Below are 14,324 nucleotides of genomic sequence, written 5' to 3'. Positions count from 1 at the left end.
CTCTAGAGCAACTCCAGTGTTGTGTTTTAAACTGTTTACACCGTATCCAGGTTGATCTAATCTGGATTTCACAATTCATGATTAATCGCTTTTTTGTGGGCTTGGTTTTATATAGTCTGAGTTTTCATAAATTGCCTTACAAAGGTTACACATATCTGAAGGTGGGTGTTAAAATATTGACTCTTTTGGGATGTGTAAAAACTTTTCACAACAATAATTTGGTTTAAAAAAGAAAAAGAAAGAAAAGACAACAACCTTCTGAAAAATATTTTTTTTCAAATTTCCCTTTCCTGCTCTAATGATGTTTTATTTTGAAGTCCAGCACCGGAAGTGTCCTGGTTAGTATTCCAGAAAACTTGACCGTCGAGTGAGTGGAGGCGATGCAGGAGGGGACTTGAGGCCGCCGGGGGAAGAAGAAGAGACACCGCATTTCAAGGAATTACAGCCAGAAAGGGAGAGAAATAATGGTGGATCGTAACCGGGTGAAACAGAAGCCGGAGAAACTGAATGTAACCTTCACGGAACGGGCCATTGGTGTTTGGAGTCAGCCGCCGCCTCGGATATCAGCTCCCTCATCCTCCTCATCCCTGCTGCTCACAGGACGTCGGTAGCCGCCTGCCTGCCTGCCTGCCTGCCTGCCGCCCTGCCCGGCTCGGTTGCTGCTTGCTTGCTTGCTAGCCCCTGCAGTCCTTCCTAAAGAAAAAAAAAAAAAAAAAAAAAATCTCCGCTCCAGAGTCACCGATTTAATTTGAATTATTATTATTTTTAAAAAAAAACATCAGTTACACGGGGAACGGACACCACGACCGTTAGATATTCGTTGGAGGTTATGAATGACGTGCTAGTCCTCCTCAACCGCCGAACGAACGAACGAACGAACACCGACCGTTAGGATTTAGGATCAAGCTTTTTTAGCATCATCTGGAGTTGGATGGACTCGCGCGCGGCGGCTCGTCACACAGCAACCGCGTTCCATCCTGCACTGTTATTATAACTGCCGCCGCTCGTGCCGCCGCCGCCGCCGCTTCTGCTTCTGCTGCGGCAGCGGAATGCTAACTCGGACGAGGATAAGGATATAGGAAGCGGCTTTTATTAACATGACCAGGAACATTTTGTCTCCTCATCCTCACCACCACCACCACCACGACCACCGCTTTCAGGTGCCACAACACTGACATTCTTCTTTACCTGCTGCCAAATGTAATGACCGCCCTGGGGCTGCTGCTGCTAATACTGCTGCACCACCACCATGTACGTGGCTGGCCGTGTCTGCCTCCAGCCCTGCGGATGACACTCGCTCAGTTACCGGCGTTTCAAAGCAAACAGCGGCGGCGCGGATACACCGTCGCCGGGTAGCGCCGAGAGACTTTACCGGGGTTGGGGGGGGGGGTGGGGGGAGTTTTTGCTAGCGCCGAGCTAGGCGGCTAACAGCACAATAACTATATACATACACGCCCCTGACAAACAAGCAAACAAAACAAACACCAATGGTATCCCATAAGGTTTTAGTCGCAATAATCTTACTTAACGTGTACATAGGTGTACAGTCCGTTTTTTACTTATTCGGCGGGGTCATATTAACCGTCCTGTTTGCTATGGCATTTTTAAATGGACCCAGGCTGCTGGACTGGGCGAGTTCACCTCCACATCTTCAGTTTAACAAGTACGTCCTCACGGGATACCGGCCAATCTCCTCGGTGCAGGACTGCATCAGAAGCCTGTTTTACCTGCACAATGAACTTGGAAACATATACACTCACGGTGAGTACAGCCAACACACACACACACACACACACATATAAATAAATAAATCAGGCTGAGCTGCTTATTCAGCAGGTGAGATTTCTACAGCTGTGACTTTGAGTATTAACCCACATCAGTACTGATACACCACAGTGGACCGATGCCAAACCAGACCCCTGCTGCTGCACTGGAGCCTGGAAATCCTGCAAAGCCACACTTGACTTCAACCCTCAGTATAGCTATAAGCACTTACATCAGAGTTTCTCTCAGGGATGAAAACATGTGATTCTGTGCTCTCTTTTTTCCCAGTTGACACTAATTATAAAAGATTTGAGTTATAAAACATTAAAAAGCATCAAAATACAGAAACAAGCCCCACATTACACTATTAGTCCTCCGCTTGTACTGCTGCAGTAAATCTGAGAATGAATGGGAGTACTGTACTGTTAGATAATGAATCTATTAGTGTTTTCACAGAAAATTATCTCTAAACTATTTTTTAAGTCATTTTCAATCACAAAAATCTTAAAGTGTTGCTGATTCAAGGGCTCTCATTTATGATTTCTTTTCTTTTTCTTGTTTTAATTCAATATTTTCTTATGGTTGGTCAAAATAAGACATTGGAAAGTGTCACAATGGGTGTTTTTAATTGACAAATTGTGAAAGCAATCAACATATTGATCTAAAATACAAACATTTGTAAGATTGCAGACCGATATTTGAATACATTGCGTATATTTAATGCTAAGTCATACTTCCAGGGAAGTGTTGCACCTCTTACTGCACCTCATTTATCTGACAGCTGTAGATCCAGATCTTGTTTTGCCTCACCAACACAACCCAGGGGTTTTCAGTTTTCAGTCATGATGTGACGGAAGAAAAGAGAAGTTATTATAATTAACCCTCACTCAACTCAATTCATTAGTGGGATATTGTGTCAACTTGGTGATACGGGTATAAAATGCAGCAGCAAATCATTATAATACACTACTTCTGCTTTAACACATCAGGAAACATTCACAACAGTTCACTGAGATTATATTTTGACTCCAGATTAGTTTTCACTGTTGTGCTGCAGCTTTTGTTTAAGAAAAATCACTTATATCAAGTTTATTACTAACTTTTAAATGAGGGTTTTTCTTTTGATTAAATTCATTATGCGTTTTAGAAAGGGTGTGTGAAAGGGTGTGTTGTTAAACGCCCTCAGGCTATGTGTTTATTTAGTTAAAGAAGTTTGCTCAACTGGAGCGCGTGTAATTGCCAGGAGTGGCTTTTTTTTTTTTTTTGTCTTTTTTCATCTGGTCCAAAATGTCATGGTTACACAATATGTCATTCTTTTAATAGGTTGGGGCGAAGACAAAATTAATTGCAGTAATGTGTTAATCTGTGGCGGCCAGAGGTGAGACTGATGTGCCAGCTTGTTAACAATCTGCATGGGGTCGTTGTGTTTTCAGATTGATACGATTAGACTGCCAATAGCGTGGCACGCAGCAGCAGCATGACCGCTTTCCTTTCTCCCGTAGCGGCCAGAGAGAGAGTGCCGTGTGTGTGTGTGTGTGTGTACGTCATCTGTGTTCAGTGACTTCTGACAATCTGACAACTTCCTGAGTGTGAAGGTCATCATCGCTCGGCGGCGGCTCTCCAGCTGCCAGCAGCCACAGAACGAACCGCAGCAGTGATCATCAGGGGGAAGTGGCGCCCTGGAAGTCTTTATTCCACTCCAGTGACGTCAGCCGGAGCCATGTGACCTCAAATGCACCATTAACATCATTGCCTATATAAGGCAGTGGTGTTTAATCCACTGAGCTTTTTTGTCTGATTCAGTGAAACCGAGAAGAAAAGATGCAGAGGTGTTTGCAGCTCACGTGCGACACATTTATTTAGTGTTTTTTATTTTGTATTTTCTTTTAAATATATTTATTGTGTTGCAACATTTAGCAGCTAAGCCCTATTAGCTGGGCTGCCTTCAGAGGACGAGTGTGTGGTGTATGTGTGTGTTATTAGGGGGGAGGGGCACAGATAACACTCTTAAAAATAGATGTGTTACAGTGGATGGTGTTGCCTGACTGTATCACCTGGCCCGGGACAAAACGCCTCGACATTGGTGGGTCGGGGGGGGGGTAAAGGCAGAGCAGAGTGGAGCAAGCGAAAAAAAAAACCGAACCAAGGGAGAAGAGAAGAGAGCAGGGTACTGTACTGTCCTGTACGTGTGATAAACGATGGTGACACTGACCACTGTATGTGGATCAGCTTTCAAGGTCTCAAGGTCTGGATTTTGCTCACGTAGCACTGAGTGCCCCCCCCCTCATACCCCCCCTCCCCTTCGCCGTGTTGCCAAATACAGAAGCTGCTGCATCAAAATAAGAGCTTAGCGTGCGTGAGCCTCGTCTTCCTCCACCGGCGCTCACACTGATAAGTTTGTGCCAATCATGTAGGTTCCCCTTCTGCTCTGCTCCACACTGTTGTTTGCTGCTCTGTGTGTGTATGTGTGTGTGTGTGTGTGTGTGTGTGTGTGTGTGTGTGTGTGTGTGTGTGTGTGCGTGCATACTCAGCAGAGTTGGATGCACCCCCTTTTCACATCCACTTGTTCTTTCTTTGTACCATGCGGAGAAAAAAAACAAAACGATGTCCACAGGCTCGGGAAGTCCTGAGCTAGATAATCCATCACAATTAAACATGACAGCTTAATTTTGGTTTCTTCAGAAGTTTTCCGTGTCGCGTCGTTGTCGACACGTCACTTCGGGCTCCTGTCTCCTGTCAATCACAGAGCAGAATAACAGGGTCCCCACGCACCCTGGAAAACTTGGAAAACCTGGAGAATGGCTGACCAGTTTTCCAGTCATAGGAAACACATGGAAAACTGAGGGAAAAAAAGTCAGATATCCTGGAAAAGCTTGAGTGAAAACTTGAAAGTGAATCTGAGTTGATGAATGTTTCCAGTATTGGACCTATTGTCTCCTCTGCTGAGTGACAGATAGTGACAGAGAGCTGTGTTGGATGTGGTTTGAAAACAAGTTGTTCTATGATAAATTTCTCTTAATTTCTATGCAAGATATTATTTCATAGATAAGTAGGAGCCATTGATTGCACACCTTTAAAGGGATAGTTCAACATTTTGGCAAATTGGCCCATTGCCATAATCTCTATAGTCATAGCAGTAGGTTTGTTACCTTCATTTGTCAGTGCAAGCTATTTTTATCCAACAACTCCAAAACGCTCTGGTGGACAAGTTGTGACCTGTACATTCACCACGCTATGAGATAATAACGGAAGGTTACGAGACAGAGTTGTTTTAGAGGCAAATACAGAGACTGCTTGCCGAAAAACTGCCCCCGACGGGAACGTGCATCAGCGGTTTTGCATGAATTTACCTCTAAAACAACTCTGTCTGGTAACGTTCTGTTATTATCTCATAGCGTGGTGAATGTGCAGGTCACAACTTGTCCACCAGAGCGTTTTGGAGTTGTTGGATTGTGTATTTGATGAGTTTGATGAGGGAAACCAAGAAATCCCATGAGCCTCCGTAGCGTAGCTCTGAGCAGCTCGCGGCTCTGCTCCGACGTTCTAAAAATAGCTTGCACCGACAATTAAAGGTAACAAACCTACTTCTAAAACTATAGGGATTATGGCAATGGGCCAATTTGCCAAAATGTTGAAGTATCCCTTTAAATCAGACATCTGGGAGAGAGAATCACAGAGAAGAATGAACATAACTGGTTAAATGTCCAAAATAAGGTACAACTGTCATAAAGACTTCTCCAAAGCATGAATGGGACGGGGGATGTGTGTGATAACGTCAGGTCTGTCGTACTGTAGCAGCTGAAAATGTCCTGGAAAACGATTTAAAGAGAAGAGTGGGAACCCTGAAGAATAAAAATAAACCGCCTGAGAGAAAAGAAAGAGAGAGATGCTGCTGTATAAATTTTATTGTCCAAACTGTGTAATTAGATCTGCTGTGTTTTAAAAACAGGAGCCTGATCCAATAACCTGTGTTCATCTCCTCTCCTCTCCTCTCCTCTCCTCTCCTCTCCTCTCCTCTCCTCTCCTCTCCTCTCCTCTCCTCTCCTCTCCTCTCCTCTCCTCTCCTCTACTCTACTCTACTCTACTCTACTCTACTCTTCCTCTTCTCTTCCTCTCCAGGCATTCCTTTGGTTTGCTTCCTGGTGCTGCTGCCTCTCAACATCCCCTGGTCTCAGATCAGCGTCACGTGGTTGGGCGTGGTGCACTTTCTGGCTTGTCTGTCGCCCCAGCTGGGCTCCGTGCTCTATCACCTCTTCATGAACCACGAGGGAGGCGAGCCCGTCTACCACACCCTCCTCAAGCTCGACGTGTGTGGGATCTGCATGATAAACACACTGGGTAAGAGTGTATGTGAGTGTGTATGTGTGTGTAGCAGATTTCCTCATCGTTTATCATCTGGGAGACTCTTCCTTGTCGCTGCCCGGCCTGTTTGCTTTATGGGTGGAATTTTTTTTTCTTCGCCCGTATTGATTATCAATGATTTACCGGGGAAGTGTTCTGCTTGGAGGTGTGGTATTGACTCGTCAGAACAGATTTGACTGCTGAGCACTTCGCTTTGTCAACGGGCCAATGCAAGCAGTGATCCAAGATGTGAGATGATCTGTGATTCGTCGATGCCGCCTAATATGAGAAAGACTGACAAGTGCATTATTGTGCATTTATTTATATCCTTATGCAGCGTTTTCCCACAGAGAGAGAGAGAGGCGGCGGCTGCAGACACGCTCGCTCTTACAGTCAACACTACATAAAACCACATGTAATCTGCTGCACTGCAAATATTTTAATTAGTGACAAATAAATCAACAGTGTACAGATGTTTTTTCCACACACTGGTTCAAACAAAGAACAACCTTCATTATCTGGTGTCTGGTTGTGGACACAGAGCTCACTGATGCAGCAGGTTTTCTCCCAGTGACAATAACCTGCTATTGTCACTGGTTTCTGTGATACAGACACAGATAGTGAGTGTGAGTATTTAGACTTTACTCCATTTTGAATAGTAAAACAAAAGTAAAACTCAATGTGTATTTTAGACAAACTTAATTGGTCCACCGTTCAACATTACACTGATAATGATTCATTAATGGTTAATAGACATGAGATTAGATATCTCTTTTTCCAGTTATCATATCACTACATAGATTAAATGCTCTCTCACCCTTTGAGGAAGTGTTGATGTAATGTTACGTCACATTGAAGTTATTTCTTTTTTATTTGAATCCATATGAATCACACTATTTTAATTTAACAGTATCAGTGTTTCCTCTAGGATTTTTTTAAGATGTGGTGGCAGGACCTTGAACCTGAAACGTCAGATAATTTAACGTGCAGCGTCGGGCAGTAACATGTGATATTGTCAAAAGACCACCGTGTAGTGACAACATGAGCGCTGAAGAGAGGAGATTATTAACAGAAACGGACATGTGGTGTTAAACTTATGGGCTACAATAACCTTGTATAAGTTGTTTATTGATAAACCGAGCGCCGTCCAGCGGATCGAGAAAGTAACGGTAACTAGTAGATTATTATAGTGCATCTGCTCTGACCTGAATATGAAGTATCGGTGGCGATAATTAAGGAGTGGTGGGCCGACACAACTGAATGCATATAGCGGAAAACCTGAGTATTATACAGTATCGTGTACTTAAGCAGTGTATGTTATTCCCATGACCCGCCGGGCAGCGTCCGGGAAACCAGGAAATGCTGGGCGAGCCGACCCTTAATTATAATATCAAAATAACTATAAAGACAAAACGATATATTTATCGAACAGACACAAAGTGTGGGAAATATAGCTTCATCCACATTAATATGAGACTCTTTTATAACCAAAAGCAAACTCCTCGTGGTCTCTTTAAGGTAAAAATGTAGCATAATGAACCTAAAAAAACCTGCATAGTTCCTCTTTAATTGACAGTTGATCCACTAATTGATGAATCGACTTTAATATAACGACTTGTGTGCTGGACTCTGTTTGCTCTGCAGCTTCATGAGGAGCTTCACCAGAGTGAGATTAACACATTTAACACCCGGTCAGGAGGCGTCTGCTCGACGCAGCAGGAAGCAGTCGGACTCGTGTTGTGGTTCAGGTGTTGCTGTGCTGACTCCCCCTGTGTGTGTGTGTGTTTCCTGTCTCAGGGGCGCTGCCCATCGTCTACAGCACGCTGCTGTGCTACCCGTTCATCCGGACCGTCGCCCTGTTGGTCTACATCCTGCTGTCCAGCCACGCCATCTACTGCGCCGTCACGGCCCGGAGCAGCGTCCGCCGGCTGCGCTCCTTCGCCTGGCAGGCGCTCTTCCGCTTCTCCTTCTTCCTGCTGCGCTGGGTGGGCGTGGGCGGCGGCAGCCCCACCTCGCTCCGCCACTTCCTCATGATGGACGCGCTGGCCGTGCTGGGCGGGGTCATCAACATCACGCGCATCCCGGAGCGCTTCCGCCCGGGCCTCTTTGACTACTGGTGCAACAGCCACCAGATCATGCACGTGCTGGTGGTGGGCTCCATCCTCTACCTGCACTGGGGGGTCCTGGACGACCTGCTGTGGATCAACAGCTACAACTGCCCCTCAGACTGACCCCCCCCCGCCCCCGCCGCCAGGATGTACGCCCAACAGGACCTCTGGTGGGGGGAGGGGGGGATTGGGGTGGGTGGGGTTGGGGTTGGGGCTGAGGTGAGGCGACGTGTCGTCTGTGCATGTGTTCACCTCAAACTCAGAATGTCCATATCTTCGTCCATCTCAGTTCTGTGTGTGTGCAAATGCAGGCAAAACGTAATGTCAAATAACACGCACAACAACAAGCAGTCTGACTCTCTCACTGGCCACCAACATGGGACGCACAGGTGTACACACACACACACACACACACACACATATATAAACACACACACACACGCATTTTAAACAGTACATTTATTAAGTGAGTAGTGGACAGTAGGTGATGGCTCAGTCAGAGTCTGGATCCTTTTACGTAACAGTAGAAGTTTAACTTGAGCGTTACGAGTCTGCGGCGAGAGGAATGATATCACACACGCTCCAGTCCTCTGAGATGTCACTGTTGCTACCTATGCAGCACATCCATGTTTCAGCTCACACACGTCACGTCACGTCACGTCACATGACATCACACAGACTCAGACTCCCTCACTCCTATATTTTTATACCACACGTAAAAAAACAAAAACAAAAAAGAAACTGAACGTGCTGCACTGGAGCGCACGTAGAGTTTTTACCGGACCGGTTGTTCTGTTGTTTTGTGTTTCCGTGTTTTTCTGCCACTGCCTCCTTCTTTGTGTGTCAGAGATGAAGACGGAGGATGATGAGGAAGAGGAGGAGGGGGTTCATTCCTGAGTGCGTTAGCAAGAGTTTACTGGCTTCTAGTGGTTTGGACCACAGGTTAGAGCAGAGTTTTTATCGGCCTAGTTTGCACCTGAGCTCAGTGCCAATGAAATTCAGGCATTAATGATGAGAGAGAAAGAAAAAAGATTTGCACATGTTTACAAACAGTGTCATTGAGCGGCTTTTACTAATTGCCAAACTTGTGAAAGTTATTTATTACATTGATGAGAAGCTCACGTGATAATAATGTACATGTTTTAACACTGAAACGCCACCGTACGTACGTTACCGTGGCAGCAGCGTCTGCACTTTTAATTGTTCCTGAGAATTTCAAATGTTTTTACACTGGGAACTCAACTCTAAACCCCAGATATAGTAAAAAAACAAAACATCAACAACAGTAACAACAACAACCTACCTATTGGCACATGCTCTGTACAAAACGCTTAGATTATGAAAAGTGTTTTATTTATTTATGATGCTTTGTGTGTAGTTGTATTTATATAACGCTGACAGAGATAATCATGTGCGTCTGTCGGATGCTTAAGCAGTTTACGTTGCTGCTGTGCAGGATCGCTGGCTGACAGACGAAGGCAGAGGTCACAGAGTATCTTTGTTCAAATCCCCGGGATTAGCTTCTCAGATTCTCTCTTTGCATCGATTTGTGAATGAGAAAATGGGAAAATGAAGCTTCTCTTCAGAGGAAGTCATTGATGTTAATGTTTCTTTTTTTGTTCTTGAATGAACACGACTTTGTCGTGTGTTTACTTTGACACTGAGCCCGGATATTTATTTTATTTTATTTTTTGCAGGGCTCAGGGTTTTTTATTGCCACTTTATGCTTTTATTCTTTGAATGCACTGCGTTTGTGCTCTGTGACGGAGCACGGCTGGACCTGCACTCTTGCACGTGACGCAAGTCTATTTAAAGTTGCAGGAGTGTTTTATTGAGCTGACGTAAACGAAGCAGGAATGAACCCCCACCCTCCCTCCACCTCCTCTCCCACCCCCCACGCCTTCTCTCAGTTACGACTTTTAGAGTAAAAAGTGGCCGTCGCTCGCTGCGTTCGCTGCTGCTCAACACTGGTGGCTGAAGCCTGATTTCTTTTTTTCTGTTTTCTTGATGACATTGCACTTGTGTCCCATGCCAACAGTCGCAGCCGCCCACTGACGAGCCACAGTACCGATCCCAGCAGCCCCTCCCCACACACTACACACTACACACACACACACACACACACACACACACTTCATCTTGCCAAATGTCTGAGGTGTAGCACGTCCTCTGCTTCCTTCCTGTGCCATCACTGACTCACAGGTGGAGAAAGATTTCCCACGCTGCACTGCACTGCACTGCACCCACCACCACCACCACCACGACCCCACCCCACCTCACCCCGCTCCTTTTGCCTCGATAAAAAGAGTCAGAAATACTGTGCGTCCGTCTATCCCCCCCGCCCCCTTCGCTCCTCCTCCCCTTCGCTCCTCCTCCCCTCCTGTCTGTGACCGTGGTTTAATGTAAAAGCTGAAATTAATGTATTTCTGGCCACTGAATGAAAAACTGAGAATAATGCATGAAAGTAGCCGTGAAGCAGAAAAAGCCGACGTCTCGGTGTTTAGCTAATCGTTTTGTTCATTGTAGCCGTCCACAGATGACTGAGGGGAGGGTTGGTTATGGGTATCGGGGTAGCTGGGGTAGGTGGGAGGTGGGTGTGGGGGGGGTAGGTCACCACTACTATAAAAGGGAAAATGGCTGAACAGATCAGATCAGAGGCAATACATCACTATCAACTAAAACTGCACTGTTCATCATCCTCAAAAAGGGCTTTGGATCAAAGTAAACTACAATTCTGAATCATATTTAAAGTCCATATAAATAATGTAAATATATGTATGTAGATTATATATACATACAGTGCAGAGGAAATATACCCTTACTCATTTTTTTGATACATAACATAACATACATACACAGTAATACAGTATGTTAAAGGAAAGAAACACTAAAGATAAAGAAGACGAAGACGTGGGATTTCGCTGGTTGCCATAATATGTACAAGCTGCTGCTCTCTGTCTCTTTGGGCCAAAGCGAGACAGGAGAGGGGGGGTGGGGGGGGAGCAGTGGCGGCTCGGTGCGGTGCTTCAGATTAATATCAAAGACGTGTGTTTGCTTAGCTCTGTCCATATGTATGTGAACAACACAGAGAAAAAAAAACAAAACTGAAATTGGTTTTCAGTGCTAATGTAGAGTTGTTTGACCTTTTGTGACCCTAACTAAGAATGCTTTTGATCATTTTAAATGTAACCACTTTTATTTATTTAGCTTTTTTTTCTTTTTTTATTATTGATATTATTATTATTATTATTAAGACATGTGGGTAAAGACGCTTTGCGACCATCGCGGGGGAAATCTTGGCGGGCATGTGAATACCTCGTGACTACCACTGGTCTATCTATGCATTATCAGCCGAAGGATACGTAACAGTGAAGTCAATTTGTGTTTGTTTCAAAAAGGAGAAAAAAAAAAACAAGAAACAGAAAAGAGTTTGAACAAGAAAAGAAAAGAGAAACACACTGCTCTCTGATCCCAGAGGGCTTCACTCCAACATCCTGGGTCTCCCACTTCTCAGGGTGCCATAACAGTAGCTGTAACATCGGAGGGGCCTGACCTCCGCTGTCTGAAACATGGACGCCAGACCTCGCTCCACCTCCTCCTCTTCCTCATCCTCCTCCTCCGGACAGAAGGAGAAGAAAGAGAGAGAGATGGAGGAGGTGGAGAAGGAGCGACTCTCTGAAAACCATGTTACAGTTGTGGAACCTGGCCAGAAAAATTGGTCTTTGTCCTTTTTTTTTTCTTTTTTTTTTTTCTGTGTCTGTTGTATGTTAAATGAAAAAAAAAAGAAAAGAAAAAGACATGATGTATGAAAACATCACTAACGTTTTTTTTGTTTTTGTTTTGTTTTGTTTGTTTTTTAATATTAACACAGGTGCCGGATAGCCTGTTAATGACCTGTTTATAATGGATTACCTGTATTGTTATATACCGATTATTCTGATTACTGTTATTCTGTGGATCCTAATAACTGACACTGGTCTATATGTACAGATAATGAGACAAGCCCTGTCCTTTAGGATGAAGGAAAGGAGCTTTCTGGAGGGTCTGTCTGTTATCGTTTCCTTCTTCTATCTACTTCTACTTCTTCATATCCGCTTCGCCGCCCGCCGTGACATTAGTTTTTAATGTCAGAGGAGTGAGTGTGGCTCCATCTAGTGGAGGTCCACGTGCACTGATGCAGGCGTTACTGTAGCGAAACTGCAGCCACATGAACCCAGCTGCAGTCACTCTCTAGGGTTGTTGATTTATATCCCCTGTATGTGTGTGCGTGTGTGTTTAACATGTGTGTATGAGCTCTCTCTCCCTCTGCAGAACCCATACAAGCATGAATCTGTTTTATGTACGGTTTACTTTCTCCTGCAAACCCCCCCCCTCCTCCCTCACCTCCACTCCCGAGCGCCACACATCATTATCCGGTCTGTGTGTTTCGCAGATGAACGCGCACCACCGACACAGACAGACACACACAGTTTGTTCCTGTGCTGTGCTGTAAGTTCACACGTCCGTCTCCGACTTTAGTTTCCTGTGTAACAGACAGGCTCTCACACTCCTCAGTCTCCAGCAACGATTGTGCAATAAACTGAAGTCTATATTTTTAAAAAAAAACAACGCCTGTAGGATGATTTTTTTTATTTTAATGGAGTGTGTGTGTGTGTGGTTGTGGGTGAGAAGTGTGAGGATTTACGGCTGTTTGAGTGTTTAAACATGAAATTAGGGTTCAGTCTGTGTTGTCAGTTTGTGCTCCAATTATTTAGTGAAACAACATTTAATGACTTCTTTGAGGCTGTTTTTGTGCCATAATGCTCATGAGACTACACACAAGTACTGATACTAGGGGTGTGCCTGTTCACACAGAGGTGACACAGGTCGTCAGGTAGTAAAGAGAAAAGTTTTTGTGAATGGCCGGTCCTCACAAGTCCAGTATGTGATGCTACAGTTATTGTTGTGCTATTGTTAAAATGGATAGCAAATTATCGGTGCATATTGTTTTGAGATCAGCGGGGCAGAGACGTGAGCTGCTCAGTGAACACAATGGAGGTGAACGGTACAGGTTCACAAGTTGTGACCTGCACATTCACCACACTATGAGATAATCATGTAACATTATGTAACATTACGACACATGAAGCAAATACTTGGAACAACTTGTGCTTTAGAAATCACTCCGCCCAGCAGCCGTGTCTGGAATGTAGTTCCGGCTGCATTTGTCTCTAAAACAACTCTGTCTTGTAATGTTACATGATTATTTCATAGCGTGGTGAATGTGCAGGTCACAACTTGTCCACCAGAGCGTTTTGGAGTTGTTGGATTGTGTATTTGATGAGTTTGATGAGGGACAGGGGACCTGTACCGTTCACCTCCATTGTGTTCACTGAGCAGCTCACGTCTCTGCCCCGCTGATCTCAAAACAACATGCACCGATAATTAAAAGGTAATGAACCTACTGCTATATGACTGTAGGGATTATGGTGATAGGAGAATTCCTGACCTGTGGTGCAACTTAAAAACACTGGTGCCTACATTTCCCATAATGCAAAGTCTTTCAAAGTAAGAGTAAATAAGTTTACATTGGGTTTATCATTGGAAAACGTCAGTCAGTGCTTGTTAGCTGTGAGATCGGAGCTCAGGGAAGAGATTTCTTATATTTTTTGGTCCTCAGAAATATTGTAGAACAAAAACAGAGGTGAAGCAGATGGAGGATGATGGAGGGATTTCTTGGATCTTCTCTCATCGTTTCTCACTCGACGCTGCATCCAAACTGTTCACCTCTGTGATGATGAGGAAGCTGCTGCGACCCGGTAACTCCCTTCAACTCTTCATCGTCATCGTCCCTGCAGAGACGTGAAGGTGACACCTGCACACACACTGTACACACACGATCTCAATGTTCATCGTTTCTGCTGTCGATACTAATCTCACCGAAACATCTTCCTCACGCCTTTCCTCTCTCTCTCTCTTGTCGTGTTCTGCAGTTGTTGTGTTTTTTTCAAATGTCACAGGAGACACCTCCCACTTCCACCTTCATTTGAAACTCTCACTTCCTCTCCACGTCGTCGTCGTCGTCGTGTGTGTGACTGATGTACTTTAACCTACCGTCTCCGTCGAAGCAGA

The 14,324-nt window shown here is 44.7% G+C and overlaps 1 protein-coding gene across 3 annotated transcripts; it reads left to right on the top strand.

The window, feature by feature from the left end:
• The first annotated feature begins 353 nt into the window (after nucleotides 1-353).
• paqr4a (progestin and adipoQ receptor family member IVa) lies at nucleotides 354-12,818 on the top strand. Of its 3 annotated transcripts, none has more exons than XM_085783600.1 (4): nucleotides 354-509; nucleotides 1,619-1,761; nucleotides 5,884-6,102; nucleotides 7,903-12,818. In XM_085783600.1, coding segments are annotated over exons 1-4 (798 nt in total). In that variant the 5' UTR covers nucleotides 354-507; the 3' UTR covers nucleotides 8,337-12,818. The 3 variants fall into 3 exon arrangements, with proteins under 3 accessions (XP_085639726.1, XP_085639723.1, XP_085639725.1); XM_085783597.1 differs by having other exon boundaries at nucleotides 358-607; XM_085783599.1 differs by lacking the exon at nucleotides 354-509 and having other exon boundaries at nucleotides 1,034-1,761.
• Nucleotides 12,819-14,324: the final 1,506 nt, after the last annotated feature.

The sequence above is a fragment of the Trachurus japonicus genome, chromosome 8 (genome assembly GCF_045865225.1).
Source record: "Trachurus japonicus isolate A0001 chromosome 8, Traja_1.0".
In the NCBI taxonomy this organism is placed as follows: domain Eukaryota; kingdom Metazoa; phylum Chordata; class Actinopteri; order Carangiformes; family Carangidae; genus Trachurus; species Trachurus japonicus.
This window is presented reverse-complemented; position numbering and strand designations above follow the sequence as displayed.

What these genes read in the sequence shown, in the direction of transcription:
- paqr4a (XM_085783597.1), top strand. Translation starts at nt 465, where the DNA reads ATGGTGGATCGTAACCGGGTGAAACAGAAGCCGGAGAAACTGAATGTA. An exon ending in CTGCTGCTCACAGGACGTCG is followed by an intron (nt 608 to 1,618) that starts GTAGCCGCCTGC and finishes AAATGGACCCAG; the next exon opens with GCTGCTGGACTGGGCGAGTT. An exon ending in TGGAAACATATACACTCACG is followed by an intron (nt 1,762 to 5,883) that starts GTGAGTACAGCC and finishes CTTCCTCTCCAG; the next exon opens with GCATTCCTTTGGTTTGCTTC.